The 15,756-nt window shown below is 52.9% G+C and overlaps 2 protein-coding genes and 1 pseudogene across 2 annotated transcripts; 2 read left to right on the forward strand and 1 right to left on the reverse strand.

Moving 5' to 3' along the window:
* Nucleotides 1-1,660: 1,660 nt before the first annotated feature.
* On the forward strand, nt 1,661-2,341 carry LOC136461369 (probable glutathione S-transferase). The gene has a single exon (XM_066460690.1). It carries the CDS (start codon nt 1,709-1,711, stop codon nt 2,339-2,341), a length of 633 nt encoding a protein of 210 aa, XP_066316787.1. The 5' UTR covers nt 1,661-1,708.
* Nucleotides 2,342-4,670: 2,329 nt separating this feature from the next.
* LOC136459906 (probable glutathione S-transferase) lies at nt 4,671-5,498 on the forward strand (annotated as a pseudogene).
* Nucleotides 5,499-8,590: 3,092 nt separating this feature from the next.
* LOC136459907 (glutathione transferase GST 23-like) lies at nt 8,591-9,650 on the reverse strand. Its single transcript, XM_066459758.1, has 2 exons — nt 9,249-9,650; nt 8,591-9,143 (listed from the first exon to the last, which is right to left on the reverse strand). Exons 1-2 carry the CDS (start codon nt 9,564-9,566, stop codon nt 8,763-8,765), a joined length of 699 nt encoding a protein of 232 aa, XP_066315855.1. The 5' UTR covers nt 9,567-9,650; the 3' UTR covers nt 8,591-8,762.
* Between the last annotated feature and the right edge of the window lie 6,106 nt (nt 9,651-15,756).

Raw genomic sequence — 15,756 nt, forward strand, 5'->3', positions numbered from 1 at the left:
TTCTTGCTTAGCTTGCTGGTATCTATCTGCTTGGAGAAACTTGCTGAACCATTCCTATTTATAGGAGATAACAAAGATTTGTTTGGCTTCTTCTGCAAGAAGTTGGAGCACTTTACACAACCATTTGAATATCTGATCCTGAAAGAAGTTGCTTGGTTAGGTTCCTTCAGTCCACACAGTAACATAAAAAATTGCTTCTGTTCCTTGGCCCCATAAACATCGCCGCATGCGATTAAGTCTTGAGGTGGAACTGTGGAAGCGTTAGTCCATGATCACTAGGATTAACGCAGCTCGAGTGAATGAGTCAGAGAGATCTTACAGTCTGTTCGGTTGGCTGGTTCGTATCGTTGATGGTTCGTGAAGAAGTACCGCTGGCTGGTTTGTGTGAGAGAAAAATACTGTTCCGGCTGGAAATTACGATCGTTTACGACAAGGCATAGCCAAACGAACAGTGACCTCAGCGTATCCATAGGTCATATACGCTGGCATTTTTCTTCGGTACATAGCTGAACAAGTTTCAGTCTGCAGCGCCGTAAGGGCCAACATCATTCCAGCAAGAAATTTCAGGTTCTGACCTTTTCAATTTGGGTTAGGAAAACGTTCAGTTGAGATTTTCAGAATTCACTACACAGTACTTGTGTGGGCTTTGAACTTCCGGTCCAAAGTATAAAGATATCTGATGACAACAGTGAATATGAAGAACTCGTTTCAACTTTGAAGGTTAAGCTTCCAACTGAAAAAAACAGGGGAAAGGATTCTGAACCTTAAACTTCTAAAAAAAATCATCTGTTTTTACAAGCAGAGAGGTGGAGGAATGAAGCAGAGAGGGATGGGAGAGTATGATCCGTCAGATCAGCGGTGGCGGCGGCGTCTGATTCGCATGGACGAGATGAGGGCGTCAGCCGTGAGGCGAGAGCGGCGACTGCGCGCCGAACAGGGAAGAAGAACGCTCCAACGGACTTTGGTTGACTAGGGTCAAAAGATTATTCCAATCCAAGAACATCATTATCCTTACACCTCACTAGTAACAGTCTTCTACCATACTGATTTCAGAGTGTGGCCACACGTTAACATTTGTTCCTTTTTGGCATCGCCTCGCCGGCCGAACATCTCACTTTTGCGAAGCCGGCGGCATGTCCCGAAACATGTCCTTGCACGCCGCGGAGTACATGGCGACGAGCTCGTCCCTCCTGGGCAGGCACTGCTTGTGCTTGGGCGTCTCGTGGCCGACGTAGCGCTCCGCCCACCGGCACAGCGCGGGGCACTCCTCGTCGCTGAGCAAGGCCGCCCGCCGACCTCCTCGAAGACGCCAAGCCAGTGAGCCAGCGGTCTGGCGGCCATGTCGACGAGGCCGACGGAGTCGCCGCCGAAGAAGCGCGTGCCCTTGTCCCTGAGCTGCGCTTCCAGAAGCGACAGGCTCCGCTTCGCGTCCGCCAGGAAGCGCCGCAGTGCCTGGGACGACGACTCGCCGTCGGCGTGGGGCAACAGCAACGACATCCAGAACGGCCGTGGGAACGGCAGTGTCGTCCAGATTAAACGTTAAAGATGCCCCTTTTTTAGGCTCTGGAATGTATGGTGATCGATTATGGTATGGCTACTTCATCAATCAGTATCTATGGGCGCCGCCACCAGCGTCTCTGTGACTCTGTTTGGAGTAAATACGAATAACGAATGGGTTCTCATATAGGGATATCGAGAAGAGTCAGAGATGTCGCCGCCGGTGAAGCTCGTCAGCGCCTTCGGCAGCCCGTTCGCGCACCGTGCGGAGGCGGTCCTGCGCCTCAAGAGAGTTCCCTTCGAGCTCCTCCTGGAAGACCTGGAGCACAAGAGCGAGCTGCTGCTCACGCACAACCCCATCCACAAGAGGGTCCCCGTGCTCCTCCACGGCGACCGCGCCGTCCTCGAGTCCCTCGTCATCGTTGAGTACGTCGACGAGGCCTTCGACGGGCCGGCCCTCCTGCCAGCGGACCCCTACGACCGCGCCACGGCTCTGCAGGGGTCAGGGAAGAGGTTGTTCGGCGGCGACTCCATCGGCTACCTGGACCTCGCGGCGTGCGGGCTGGCGCACTGGCTCGGCGTCATCGAGGAGTCCACCGGGGTAGGCCTGGTGAGCGACGACGAGTTCCCGGCTCTTCGCCGGTGGGCCAAGGAGTACGCCGCCGACGAGACCGTGGAGCAGTGCCTGCCGGACAGGGACCAGCTTCTCGCCTACTACACTGCTAACAATGATAAGTACAGAATGATGGCCAAAGCGCAAATCCATTTCTACCCTACTAATGCACCAAGTTTTCTTCGTTTGGTCCACCCAGAAAAACGTCCCCCGATGAGATGGTCATCCTAAATGCACCTCAAAAATTATACACACAAAATCAACTACATCCGAATCAACCGCCCAGATCTGTCCTCAATATTCTCTCTCATTACTCACGCACGATCCAATGATCAGCATATATTTGTATGGTATTCCTCCTCCCCCTTCATGGGTCGTGGAAAAAGGAATATTGACGCGAGAAAAATTGACGCACGAGAAATCCGCGGTCCACGCGTAGTCCGCCTCCGCTCGATCTCCTGCCTCCGCGCCTACGAAGCCTCGCCGCAGCACGTCCGTTTTCTCCGCATACGTTGCTCATCCCTCCTCCATTCCGGTGCTCATCCTTCCTACGTGATTCCCCGCCGCCTCCGTCGCGGGCGCAGGCCGGAGGAACGTCTCCTCGTCCTTTGGATCCAGGGCGGCCACCTCGGCCACACATGACGGCTCCGCCGGCAACTAAGGCCGCCCAGCGCGGCCACAGCCGACCGGCCGGCCGCCCGTCGTAGGCCCCCAGGCCGTTCCCCTGCGGGAACCAGGCTACCGACGCCGCCATGTTGGTCGTCGGAGTCGGAGCCGGAATCTGATCGGGAATCGAATCAAACATCACATCTATGGTATGTTACGAACTCCCCGTTCTACACGAATTCCTTTTGCTTTTTTCTTCGTTTGGATCTTCTGTATAAAACTAGAAGGTGCTATTGGGATTTCATCGCCGAACAGAACAATTACTTGATCTCACCGAGCAGAGAAGCGCCTCGACGAGCAGAACAAGTACCGCCTCGACGAGCAGAACAAGTACCTAATCTCGCCGAGCAGAGAAGCTCCTGATCTTGCCGTACAAATCTCACCTTCAAATTCTGATTTCACCGAGCTTTTGATGAATTATAAGCAGCGTGGAGGGCGGTCGAGACAGTCCCGAGCACGAGAGTGGTCGGAACAGTCCCCGAGCACGATGGTGGTCGGGACAGTCCCCGAGCACAAGGATAGTCGCGACAGTCCCCGAGCACGAGAAGATGTGCCAAGGACGCCGCAGCTAGGATTGATCGAGAGATGCCAAAGGGCATGGGGATGGTTCCAGGAGTTCGTGAAGGAGGCGGGAGAGTACGCAGGCGCACATGTGCTAAGCATGGTACGTGCCCACTACCCCTAATTGATCTCAAGCGTCTGGAGGCTGGATACCCGAAGGAGGTATATCCAGACAAGGCCGAGGAGCTACGGATGACCCAACTGGACTTGGCGGCGAAAATAATTGGCGATATTAACCTGTGTGGAGGTGCGACACCACCCGTACAAGGAACGCCGTCAACAAGTCAGCTGGGAGCGCCGTCATCTTCAAGTCAACCGGCGAAGCCTGCGGTCTCGACCAGCCAGGCATCGGCGGGGCCATCTTCTTCAGCTCGATCAATGCCAGAGTCCCCGAGACCCGAGCACGATGTCAGGCCTAGCGAGCAGCGCCAGAGCGAAGGACAGGGGATGTTGCGATGAGGAGGCTCAATGCCTGATGGGCTCTTCTCTATTGGGCCATTGGCATTTGTTCCAGGCCTGACGTAGATATATAAGATGTGTGCAACGATCAGCACGACCACCGACACTCGCGATCAATGCGCGACTTCGAATCAAGGGAGCCCCGCCCATAGTCCTCGTCGGCCCTAGCCGCCGCCAATGGGGACGCTGAGCCCTCGCCCACCCTAGCCGCGACCACCCCCACCTCGAGTCATCGCTAGGTCGTACATCTTCAGGAATTCTTGGCTGACATTTTGACGAGTCCTGCAAACGAATGTTTCAACATCCCTGAAGATGTGCAATAAATGATAAAGGACTTACGCCAAATATAACTTAGGCTACAATATAATAATTGGGTAAAGGTTAAACTACAAAATGGCAAATTGAATGTTTTTATGATTATTTTCTAGATAAAACTATTGCGTTAACACGGACATTATACTAGTTAACGCGTTAGCACGGGCATTATACTAGTTAGCGGTAGTTCACGAGAACGCTTCTGAGCAAACGATCCCGCATGCATGCTGGCTGCCCACCGTCCTTCTCCGCACGATCCCGGATGCATGCCGGCCGCCCACCCTCTTTTCCCGCTCACTTTCCCTGTTGTTGACATGTGACGTAAAAAAATAATATTTATTTCAAATTGCTATATCTATTTTTAATTTCGTTTGCATCTACGTCTTCTACGCGACGAGGTGAACAAAATAGATCTCACTCGTATATGTTTCGAAGAATTTTTTTCTAGTACCAATTTATGTATCGGCCTGTTCGCTGTTTGATTTCTAGACTCATAAATTCAACTGTTGCTGAGCCCTGGCTCAACAAGCTGATTAACTTATAACATATATCTCATAACTTATAACTTATGCAACATGTGACATGTCTCCGCCGCCGCCGGTGAAGCTGATCGGCTTCTTCGGTAGCCCGTACGCGTTCCGCGCGGAGGCGGCGCTGTGCCTCAAGGGCGTGGCCTACGAGCTCATCCTGGAGGACCTCTTCGGCACCAAGAGCGACCTGCTGCTCCACCACAACCCCGTCCACAAGAAGGTGCCCGTGCTCCTCCACGGCGACGACAGGGCCATCTCCGAATCCCTCGTCATCGCCGAGTACGTCGACGAGGCCTTCGACGGGCCGCCGCTCCTCCCCGCCGACCCCTACGACCGCGCCACCGCCCGCTTCTGGGCCAACTTCATCGAGAACAAGCTCACCAAGCCCTTCTTCATGGCGATCTGGGTGGAGGAGGGCGACGCGCGGGTGCGGTTCGAGAAGGAGGCCAAGGAGCTCGTGGCGCTGCTGGAGGCGCAGCTCGAGGGGAAGAAGTTCTTCGGCGGTGACAGACCGGGTTACCTCGACGTCGCCGCCTCCGCGCTCGGAACCTGGCGCAGCGTGATCGAGGAGCTCAATGGAGTGACCCTGCTGAGCGAGGACGAGCACCCCAACCTGTGCCGGTGGAGCAGGGACTACTGCGCCTGCGAGGCTCTCAAGCCGTGCATGCCGGATCGGGAGAAGCTGCTCGCCTACTTCACCAAGACTTCGACAGGTACAAGGCGGCCGTCAATGCGACGTTATCGCAGTCGCAGCAGTGAAAAGTCAGTAACTGGGTACATTACTACACGTCGTGTCTGCGCGTGTACGTGGGACACGTATGGCTCGCGGGCTTTTTTTCAGAATAACGTAGATGTGCCCAGTGAAATACGGAGTAGTAGTACTGATGTACTGTAGTTTCGAGTTTTTAATTCTGAAAACCAACAAGTTTTTTTTTGAACGAAACAAACCAACAAGTTATTACTTTTTTTGATTTTGTACCGGAGTACTAGTGAAATTGTATGCAGAGTTCTTGTTTCACCAATGAACAAAAAAAAAAGAAATATATGTACTAGACCTTTTTTACCATTATGTAAAAAAAAGATACATATTGAATATGTCAGTCCCCACCCAGAAAAGTAGGGAATTGCTGGCCCCCGGACGTTCGATGGGATACCAAACGGCCCAGCAGAAACGCGCCGCACTCCCAGTACAGTCCTTCACCGTCTGCCTTGTCCCGCCACACACGCATACCCTGCCCCCTCCGTCTCGCCCTGCCCCGTGCGCTCCGCTCCTTCCCCTGACCACCTCCTCTCTCTCTCTCCACGCGGGCGGATGCGAAACCCAGGAGTCGGATGAGGATGAGCACTCCCCGTCCGCAGGACCCAAGGCGCACCGCACGCCCCATCCACCAGCTCGTGCCCCTTCCCCCTGCGCCCGGGCCGTGCCCCCATGACTCTCTGAACATACACCTCTAAAACACGAAACACTGGCAACATAAAACACTTGAATGCAACATATGTCTAAAGCAGATGATACATTTGGAACATACAATTGCAACATGTGTGTGAAACAAAAACAATATCCAGATAAAACACTTGCAACTTGCAAAATAAAAATACTTATTGCAGCATAAGACTAAAACAGTTAAAGCATTTTGAGCATACTTGTCGGTGCGAAAAGTGACCAGCACGTAAATATTTGTAGTTTTGTCGTACGTTGTGATCGGATGTGGCCTAGCACTCAATGACACAGGGTTTATACTGGTTCAGGCAACGTGCCCTACGTCCAATTTGAGTCAGTCGGTGACTTTATTTCTGAGCCCAGGTGCTCGATGTTTGTTGTGGGGTTACAAACGAATGGGAATAAGATGGCGGGTGTTAGAGGTCCGGTCGGAGTCTGGACTGAAGGGCCGAGAGTGACGGGACCTCCTACGTGCGCTAAGTATTAGAACGTACGCTCTGTGTAGCTTTAGAGTTCTGGAGCAGTGAAGCTGTTCTAGTGCTCAGAATGCCTAAAGCTAGCAGAGAGAGAGAGTCGGAATTGATCGTCCTTTGTTGGGAGAGAGCGCATCCCCTTTTATAGATGAAGGGGACAGCCTTACAAGTTCAAGAGAGAGAGAGAGAGAGCCCTAGTCTTGTTGCCCACGTCGTCGGGTACAAGACAGTTTGTTGGCGCCCACAATACTGTTGACGCCCAGATGCATTTGGCAGCCTCCATCGTGTTCTTCTGGTATGGTAAATGTCGGCGCCTACCATACTGTAGGGCAAATGTCGGTGCCTACAACACTGTTTGTGTTCTGACATGTCTGGAAGGCTGCAAAGTACCCTTCTGGCAGTTCCTGACAGTACTGTCCTGCAGGTGTGCAGGGTACGGTCCTCGGTATTTGCGATTGACTTGAGCGCCTTACCTTATTTGCTCCGCCTGATTTCTTGGGTCCTCACCGAGCGGGTGTCCCCAGCCGGTCGTTCCTAGTCTAGTCCGACTGCGTCGGTCAGAGAAGAGCCGTAAGCAGAGGTTCGGTATATACCCGGTCGGAGAAGCGGGTCGGAGTCGGAAGCGAGCGTCGTCCCCTGCTTGGCCAGGCCTTCCGATCAGAGAAGCGGGTCGAAGTCAGAAGCGAGCGTCGTCCCCTCCTTAGCCAGGCCTTCCGGTCGGAGACTAGATCGCTCTTCCGGCCTGTCGTTAGGTATCTGGCTCGGCCCAGGAGTTGCGCATCGTTTGTAATGCCCTCTGCTGGGCCAAGCTTTTGCTGGGAAGCGAGCCCATTAGGGACCCCGGGTTTATGAACCCGACAATACTCTTGCAACATATGTGTGAAAACATATGCAACATCCAAATAAGCACACTTGCAACATACGTCTGAAAAAACATATAAAACTTGGAACGAACGCTTGCAACATACGTGTACAACCATTGCAACATGTAGAACATCATGCTCTATTTTTGCAACATCCATATGAAACACTTGCGACATACCTCTAAAACATCTTAAATAATTAAAACATACTCTTGCAACATGCGCTTTCAACGCAACATCTCCTTGCTGCTCGGAAGAATGGAGGCTCATTAGTGTGTGGTGTTCACTGGATGCAGCGGCGCTTGTAGGCGGCGGGCCGGCGGTAGTGGTTGCATGTCGCAGAAGGGAGGCATCGACCACACAAGCGGCGGGGAGGCTGCGGCCGCACGACTTGGGGAGGGCAGCAGGGCGCCGCACCTAGCAGGGCCGGAAGCCAAGCGCCACGACTCAGAAGCGGCCGCACGCTCTAAAAAAGAACACATAGAACAAATTTAACTAGCTGACGTTCGCTCGGAGCAAACGATTCCACGGTAGTGATCCCCGAGCCTCAGCGTTCATGTAGTTTTTTTCTCTCCTTTCTTTCTTCCTTTCCTTTTTTATTTTTTCATATTAACCAAACCATTTTTCTTGTATATACTACAAAACAAATTAAGTTGATAAATTTTTTTCAAAACAAATTATATATTGCACAGGATAAGTTGCTTATATTTTTTTTAAACATGGAACAATGAAAACTTACGTGTACAAGTTATGTTATTAGTAAATTTATTATATAAAAATTGTGTTAGAAACATTATGTGAAGAAATTGTTATGACATATTTATCCATGGATAATTATATTATAAACAAAAGTTAGTTTTAAAGGTTATATCGGTGAGCGAGATCTTCAACAAGTTTGGGTGGTGTTTTAAAAATCGGATTGAGTCCTAATTTTTATGTCTTTGCTTTGTATATGGAGTCTTAACGATTCGTATTACCGTGTGGTGGAGCATGATGTCAGTGCCATGAATTTGTACTAAACGGCTACACTCATTCATTCGTGAATGTTTGGAGACCGAATTTTATATTCCTTAATCCAAAAATATCAAAAAGTTATCGGAAAACATATTTAAGATTTAGTTAAGGAACACAGCCGGGTACCTTTTTTTTTATTAAAGCAGTCAAAACCAAACACATGCATCTAGACAGATGGCATTTGCCTGAGAGCATATCCCGGGCTTGACAGAGCCATCATACGTGACAGCAGTCCTGTCCACTTGTTACAATACTTTTATGTTATCCATGCACCCAAGTCAACAACCCCCTCTCGACACAAACAATTCGTACTGTGGCATGCACGCAGGACTACTTCTCCGGCGCCGGCGCCATTGACCTCGCCGTGGCCACAAACGAGTCCTTCCTGGCGCTGAAACGGGCGAGGAGCTCCTCCCTGTCGGGCAGGCACCGCTTCACGGCGTCGTGGGAGGTGTACTCCTTCGCCCACCGGCACAGGTCCGGGTACTCCTCGGCGGTGACCAGGCTGACGCCGGCGACCTCCTCGCAGACCGGGAGCCAGTGTGCGAACGCGCTGGCGGCGACGTCGAGGTAGCCCACGGCGTCGCCGCCGAAGAACCGCTTCCCCTTGACCTGCCCCTCCAGGAGCTTCAGGTTCTCCTTTATCTCCTTCACGAACCCCCTCTGCACCTCGCCCTCCGTCCACATCGCCAGCCAGAACGCCTTCGAGCACTGCCGACGTCCAGGAACATGCACACCATTCGATCGATCACGATTCACGACTTCGAACGAACCTGAAGAAACCTGCGATGTCAACCGGACGGGTTTAACTGTTACCTTGTCGTCGATGAAGCGGGCCCAGAAGCGGGCGGCGGCGCGGTCGGCGGGGTCGGCGGGGAGGAGTGGCGGACCCTGGAACGCCTCGTCGACGTACTCGACGATGACGAGCGACTCGCAGACGGCGCGGCGGTCGCCGTGGAGGAGCACGGGCACCTTCTTGTGCACGGGGTTGTGCTGCAGCAGCAGCTCGCTCTTGTTGCGCAGGTCCTCCTGGATGAGCTCGTAGGGAACTCCCTTGAGGCACAAGGCCGCCTCCGCGCGGTGGCTGAACGGGCTGTCGAAGAAGCCGATCACCTTCACCGCGCTGCCGCTCATTTTTGCTTGCTTGCCCTCGCCGGCCGTAGTCACCGTCGTGATCTTGTTTGGCTGATGGCACTGGCTCCTGGTCCTGGGTGGGCTTTATTTGCTGGTGTTTGTAGCGCCTGATGCTGATGGCCCTGATTACTGAATTGAGTACTGATGGACTTGGTGTACACCACCTAGTTGACTTGATTTTTTTGCTGAATCTTCTCCAGGAAGAACTGAAGGGTTTGTCAAACGACGCATATATGTTTATGTGCACGAAGCTTCTCGACTGCGTCGTTCGTCAGTTTGACTGATTCGTTTAGCGCGCTCACCTAAACCATATAGTTTATTAGTTTAACAACATGTGAATTATGTACCAAAAAAACATACAGAGTATGATATTAAACTGTACTAATTTTAAGAAATTGATTGTCACATATGGAAATATTTGACTTTGGACAAAACTAGAACAACCGTTTTTGTGAAGTAGAGGAAGTAGTTTGGTACAGCAGTAGACTGTAGCTTGGAAATGGGCTAACAGTAGGATCTACTTCATTCCAGTTTTGCGTGCTTCTAAATCATCAAAGGACGTGCATCGATTCTGAGTTGTTGTTCATGGATTCAAGGACTGAATTGGAAGGAGGTGGAGAATTTGTAACCAGAGCATTTGTAAACTAAACATGTACTCCGTACTTGCAACCAGAGCATTTGTAAACTAAACATGTAGTCAAAACTTGGTGGATTATGATAAGGGCACTGCAAGCGCCCAGACGTCCGGTCAGACGCCTGCGTCCGGCCGTGGGTGTAGTGTGTTTCTGCGCCGTCTGCTGCTCTCAGGAAACCGCACCCCCAACTCGTGCCTCCGTTCGGACGCCCATGCCTCCTCCGCTTTTCGCCCACGCCCCTCCGCTTGCCGCACCCGGCACCGCATGCCACGCGGGGATCGCCTGCGCCCCTGCCGCCATCGCCCTCCGCTCCCCCATGCGCATGCACGGCGCCCAAGTAGCAGCAGCAGGCGGTTGTGGCAGGGTGGGTCATATTGCAACATGTGCAACAGCCCGATATACTTTTGAAACAACTAGATGAAACACTTGCAACATACGTTCGAAACAGCTGAAACATGCGTCTGAAACACTTGCAAAACACTTCAAAACTCTTGAGAATTATTGCAAACATATGCAACATCTAGATAAAACGCTTGCAACATACGTGTAAAACATATGCAACATCTAGACGAAACACTTGCAATGAACGTCTGAAAAAAACAGATGAAACATATGGAACATACACTTGAAACGTACGTGTATAACCATTGCAACATGTACAACATCACGATCTACTTTAATTTTGCAATATCAAGATGAAACACTTGCAATATCCAGATGAAACACCTTAAACACTTGAAACATAAGCTTGCAACATGCGCTGCGCAAATGTTACCTTGCTGCTTGGACGAGGTAACCGAGCAATGCGGGCACCGACGAAGGAGAGCATCGCAACGGCTAGGAGCTTCCACACGCTGAGGTCGAGATCCTCGCCAGGAAGGTCCATGTTGATAAGCGCCGGAGGAGGTCGTTGTCGTCCTTGTGCCGTCGAAGACGTCCGACTCGTCGACCACGCCGGCGTCGACGAGGTTCTGGAGGAGGAGTGGGCACGTCATAGCAGCAGACGCGGCGTGGAGTGGGATGGGGGCCCCACGCAGCGCGTAGCAGTGAGACGAAGTGGGCGGGCGCCAATGTGAAGCCATGATTTTTTGTTGATAGGGGTTTGTCGGGGACCAATACTAGGGTACACGAAGAGGAGAAGCTAATGACCATCGACATTAATTCATCCAAGCAATCAAGAGTGCGACTATGACTCCAACCGCCCCCTAGGTTCCGCCTCGACCGACCTCTGGGGAGCCTCTAGGGGCAAGCTTCGCCTCGCTCGACCCCAAGGTCACGGGCTCCGCCTCGCCTGGCCTCTAGGGACGAGCTCCGCCTCGCCAGACCCCTAGGGCTAGGCTCTGCCTCGCCCAACCCAAGGGCGCTAGCTCTGCCTCACCCGACCTCAAGGTCATGGGCTCCGCTTCACCCGACCACGAGGCTACGGGCTCCGCCTCGCCCAGCCTCTAGGTCGGGGGATCTGTCTTGGCCAACCCCTCAGGCGAGGCTTTGACGAAAGCCCATACCACCGCCAACCACTACGTGCTAGAAAGTACAACCCAAGGTCAAACTTCTGGCATCGTGCAGGGAGCGGGCACATCTCAACATGACCTATGCCCGCGACATATCACTCTAGGGAACTCACATTATCAACAGTGGCGGACGCGTGGTCACTATGCTACCCACTCCATGTACGGTCGCTGACCTGCAAACTGGTTAGCCGCGTCGCCCACCGAGACGCAATGGGACGTCATGACCCGCTGACAACGCCAGGGCGTGACATCAACGATGAATAAGCGCCTGGCGTGGTGCCGTCCCTGTCACCATCTACAGTGTATAGACGTCCGGCGTGGAGCCATCTCTGTCACCACCTATAGTGTCAGCGGAACCCGCGTAAAGGAGAAGAAAGGCCAGGCGGTCCGGGAGGCCTTCCTCTCCTTAGCTCTTCTCCCTTTTTCTATCTGTGTAACCTGCTCTTTCTATTTGTCTATAAAAGGGGAAGCAGGACATCCCAAAGGAAGGGAGTTGACCACTCTACACGGCTGAGTAGCATCCGAGCTCTCAGCACCCGTTTATTCCTTTCACCAGAGACTTGGGACCTGTCCCTCTCTCGCCCGTTTGTAACTCCTACTATGAAGTTTTAGTGCTAGCAACACGAGCAACAGCAATGAACTAGACGTAGGGATATTTTGCCCAAACCAGTATAAACCTCATGTCCTCTTAGCACACCATCCGAGCCAGATGCGCAATATTAGAAATTTACTCGTTGGTGGTAACTCAAAACATCGACAGTTGGCGCGCCAGGTAGGGGCCTTTTGCTTGTCTTGGCATCAACACTAGGCCTCGGATGGCTAGTCACGACGTCAGCTGGGTCCTGAGCGTGCACGTGAGCTTTGAGGACCTGGACTTCATCGTCACAATGGAGGGAGAGTTGTTATGGGCTCCCACCGCTGTCCAATCTCTCCACTTCATCGGCCTCGACACAATCACTGAGGCGCTCGAGGAGCTGCAGCTACACGCACCAGAGGCCCACGCCCCTAGGAGCGACCAGCTCCTTGGCTTCGACTATGGAAGGTTAGAGCACCAGCTCGGTGCCTTCCTAGGACCCCGATCGTCCTAGGAGGACCTGCGCCACCTCACCTTCTCGTTTGCCAATGTCATGGCGTAGCTTACCGGAGAAGAGCCGCTCTCTCTGGAATACCTCATCCGGAGCGAACCGACAGCGCTCCCATCCAGTCTTCACAATGCCGTAGAGACCGTTGGCCACCTTGTGGGGCAACGCACACCTCCATCCCCCGCGAACGACGAGTTCGCAGGGATGACCGAATATGTCATGGAATCTTTCCACGACCTCCTCGCAGGAGAATCGGAGTCGCCCTCTGGCTCTAACTCCAGCAGGGGGAGCTATCACCCCTCTCGTGAATGTTTTATGGTAGGTACCCCTAAGGGATACCTCGAAAGCATCCATGAGGGAGAGGTTGCCCCAATAAACAACCTTGGTGATGAGGTTGAGGGGGATGCAGGGGCCCCACCTCGCCTGCGGGTACAATAGCTGAAGGTCCGGCACCATGAGCTCGAGAAAGCACGACTCCAGCTCGAGCAGGAACGCGTAGAGATCGAGCACCACGGAGATGGTGGACGTGCACAAATTGTGGCCCGCGACATGAACCAGAGGATCATCGAGGATGATGAAGCCCTCCCACACTTCACCTAGGCAAGCCAGAACATCGCCGCCGTAGTGGCCTTGCTCCGGGGGCTTCTAGAGCCACGACGCCCGAGGATCATCGGATCCATCATGAGATTCGCATGCTACTCGGGCGTGCTGAAGCGTAACAGACCGAGAGCTCGCTATCCCGACGACGTGAGCTCAACGCCAGCCAGCACGCGCCCTCAGAGAAACCCGATGAGGACGTGTTGGTCCACCAGGCCTAGCAAGGCGACAGGCCACGCACCGCGGTTCCGGTGTATGAGCGTCTCGGCCTCCATCGAGACGCACGCGACACCCTCGATGCCTACAGACATAACACGCCCTCAGAACAATCCAACGAGGACATGTCGGTCCACCAGTCGTAGTAAGCTGACAGGCCGCGCACCGTGGTTCCGGTGCATGAGTGTCTTAGCCTCCACCATGACGCATGTGACACCCTTGATGCCCATAGGCATACCCACGACGATGTGAGGGAGGGGGATAGCCACGGCTACCACCCACGTCATGGCGGACGCTACGACAGCGGTGAGGACTAAAGCCCGAGCCCGACTTGTAGGGACCTCAGGCCTTTGACCGACACATCCTCAAAGTCAAGATGAAGTGGGACGGGGACACCAGCGAAGACGTCTCCAACCGTCCTAACAAGAATAAGAACAAGCAGCGGCGCGAGAGCTCACTCGTGGCCACCGCCGACCATAAGGGGGGTCGAAAGCCCACCGAGGGTAACTCGAACCACTTCGAGAAGCTGCTCGAAGGTCCATGCCCAAACCATGCTTTCCCCGTCGAGCACCTATACAAGGACTGCGGCCTCTTAAAGCGGTTCTTGTCCGGAGGCTCCGACAAAGGGGGAGCATAGGAAGGAGACTAGCTAGATGAAGCACGCGATGTCACCCTCCTCCGCTTGGCCAAATACCAGCAAGCCTTGCGCTGGCACCACAGTCGTCAAGTGTGGGGTCGGGCCTTCAACGTTGGGGACCTGGTGCTTCGCCTCGTCCAGAGCAACAAGAACCACCACAAGCTCTCTCCGCTATGGGAGGAACCGTACGTCATCGCAGAGGTGCTCCGACCAGGCGCCTACAAAGCTCAAGACCATCAACGGTGTAGTCTTCATCAATGCCTAGACCAGGTGCCCGACCCTTTCGTCGCAGGCTCCGCCTCACCCGATCCTTGAGTCGTAGTCTCATCTCGCCCGACCTCTTAGGTGCAGTGTCCGTTGTGGGCTGGGGGTATATACACCTTTCCCTTTTCTCCCCAACTGCTAGTTTCTAAACTACACTGGCTAGTTTGTTTGGGTGGGTATAAATACCCATCCCACGATTCCTGGTGAAGGGGCTGATGCTCAGATCACTCCCAACCCTTCTCTAGCCAGTTGTGAGCTCTCTCTAACCCCTCTCTTTGTGAGAGTGAGTGATTAGTGATTGATTAAGTGTTAGAGAGCAATTAAGAGCAAGCCAATCCTTGAGCACTCGTTGGCTGCGTCAAGCATTCATTGCACATTTGTTACACTTGAACGTGAAGCCTCCTAGACGGCTAGGCGTCGCCCGGCGAGCTCCCGTGCTTGTGGTGATCCGTAGAAAAGTTTGTATTACCCCCATTGATCTAGTGGATCTAGTGGAAACCCCTCATCTTAAGAGTTTACTCTCTTGACTTGAGAATGAGGATAAGGGTTGCAAAGCCTAAGCCTTAGTGGCTTCCTCAACAACATGGACATAGGCATGCCCTGGTGGCGAGCTGAACCACGGGATAAATCTTGTGTCTTGTCTCCTTTATGTTTTGAATTGCATTATACATGTTTCACTCGATCTACTTGGTTGTGCATGTTTATGAGTGCAGGTACTCAGTGGACTTGCCATTGGATATCTCCATGCATATCTCCGAGTTTGAGTTCTAGGCGTAGCTGCTGTTAAAGCTCTCTGCGTAGGTGCGGTAGTGCCACACTCTCAGTGAGGCAGTGCCGCATGACAGAGCAGCAGTGCCACGCACTCTACTAATCCGCTGTAAGTTTTATTTGTTGTTAATTTTCAGTAGCGCCTATTCACCCCCTCTAGGCGACATCAAGGTCCTTTCAGTTGTATCACGGGGTAGAGATGTAAGAGAGAGCGTAGAGGAAAATAGACCAATTGTCTATTGGGCTCGATTGCTGCATAGGCCCGAGAATGGGGACGTATGGAGGCAAACGTTCGGACAAACGCCCTAATCACAGCATTACCGTTAGGACGAGGACCACACAACACACCAACGTATATCATGCTGTCATCAGCAGAAACTACCATTTTATTTTATTTAAACAGCATCATGACCCTACTGACATAGGAGTAGTTTGCATGTTCTCACACAACGACGACACAAACAATCCCACACAAACCCA

Source organism: Miscanthus floridulus, chromosome 6 (assembly GCF_019320115.1).
Source record: "Miscanthus floridulus cultivar M001 chromosome 6, ASM1932011v1, whole genome shotgun sequence".
Lineage (NCBI taxonomy): Eukaryota > Viridiplantae > Streptophyta > Magnoliopsida > Poales > Poaceae > Miscanthus > Miscanthus floridulus.

What these genes read in the sequence shown, in the direction of transcription:
- LOC136461369 (XM_066460690.1), top strand. Translation starts at nt 1,709, where the DNA reads ATGTCGCCGCCGGTGAAGCTCGTCAGCGCCTTCGGCAGCCCGTTCGCG.
- LOC136459907 (XM_066459758.1), bottom strand. Translation starts at nt 9,566, where the DNA reads ATGAGCGGCAGCGCGGTGAAGGTGATCGGCTTCTTCGACAGCCCGTTC. An exon ending in CCCGCTTCATCGACGACAAG is followed by an intron (nt 9,144 to 9,248) that starts GTAACAGTTAAA and finishes GGACGTCGGCAG; the next exon opens with TGCTCGAAGGCGTTCTGGCT.